Source organism: Penaeus monodon, chromosome 22 (assembly GCF_015228065.2).
Source record: "Penaeus monodon isolate SGIC_2016 chromosome 22, NSTDA_Pmon_1, whole genome shotgun sequence".
Classification (NCBI taxonomy): domain Eukaryota; kingdom Metazoa; phylum Arthropoda; class Malacostraca; order Decapoda; family Penaeidae; genus Penaeus; species Penaeus monodon.
The window spans coordinates 7,628,783-7,629,334 of NC_051407.1; the positions used below are offsets into that span (position 1 = coordinate 7,628,783).

Sequence of the window (552 nt, forward strand, 5' to 3'; positions counted from 1 at the left end):
TCCTGCTACTGCATGCCCAGCACCGGATCCGACAGAAAATCCACTTCCAGCCGTCTGACCCGGTCCAGTGGACAGAGTTGATCCAGTGGGTGTTTGCAGACTGTAGCCCTGGAGAGCTGCAGTCGAGGAGGCAACGAGTGCGCAAGCCAAAACCTATAGTAAACAATAGAAAAAACGTTATATGTAATGGAAAAGACAGATTTTTATATTAAACATCAACAATTAATAACTACAAATTTTCCAGTCATGCATTTCTAAATACGATTAAAAATGCAACGCATTCACAAAAATGTGATACTTCTGCTAGTAGTATACTTTTCATTATTTTTCTATAAATAATAATGGACACTGTGACGATTTCAGTTTAATTTTCTGTACTCACAAGAAACCTCATGCTGAGAGAGTGTACAGCGGGATGCCTTACGCTGCCTTTTATACCTGTTCGCCGATTGCGATGACCTTGCTTATTACATTTGCCTTGCACGGTCGAAAGGTTGTCTAACTGACGGGAATTTCTTTAAAAAAGGGTATTATATAATTCACGAGCATGGA

The 552-nt window shown here is 40.2% G+C and overlaps 1 protein-coding gene across 1 annotated transcript in view; it reads right to left on the bottom strand.

The window, feature by feature from the left end:
• LOC119586881 (pupal cuticle protein 36-like) overlaps positions 1-394 on the bottom strand; it is a 1,344-nt gene extending 950 nt beyond the window's left edge. Inside the window, exons 1-2 of the mRNA XM_037935616.1 lie at positions 383-394; positions 1-153 (exon numbers count right to left, since the gene is read on the bottom strand). The exon at positions 1-153 is cut by the window's left edge and continues 950 nt beyond it. Coding sequence (XP_037791544.1) covers positions 1-153; positions 383-394 — 165 coding nt within the window. The remainder of the gene's footprint in view (positions 154-382) is intronic.
• Between the last annotated feature and the right edge of the window lie 158 nt (positions 395-552).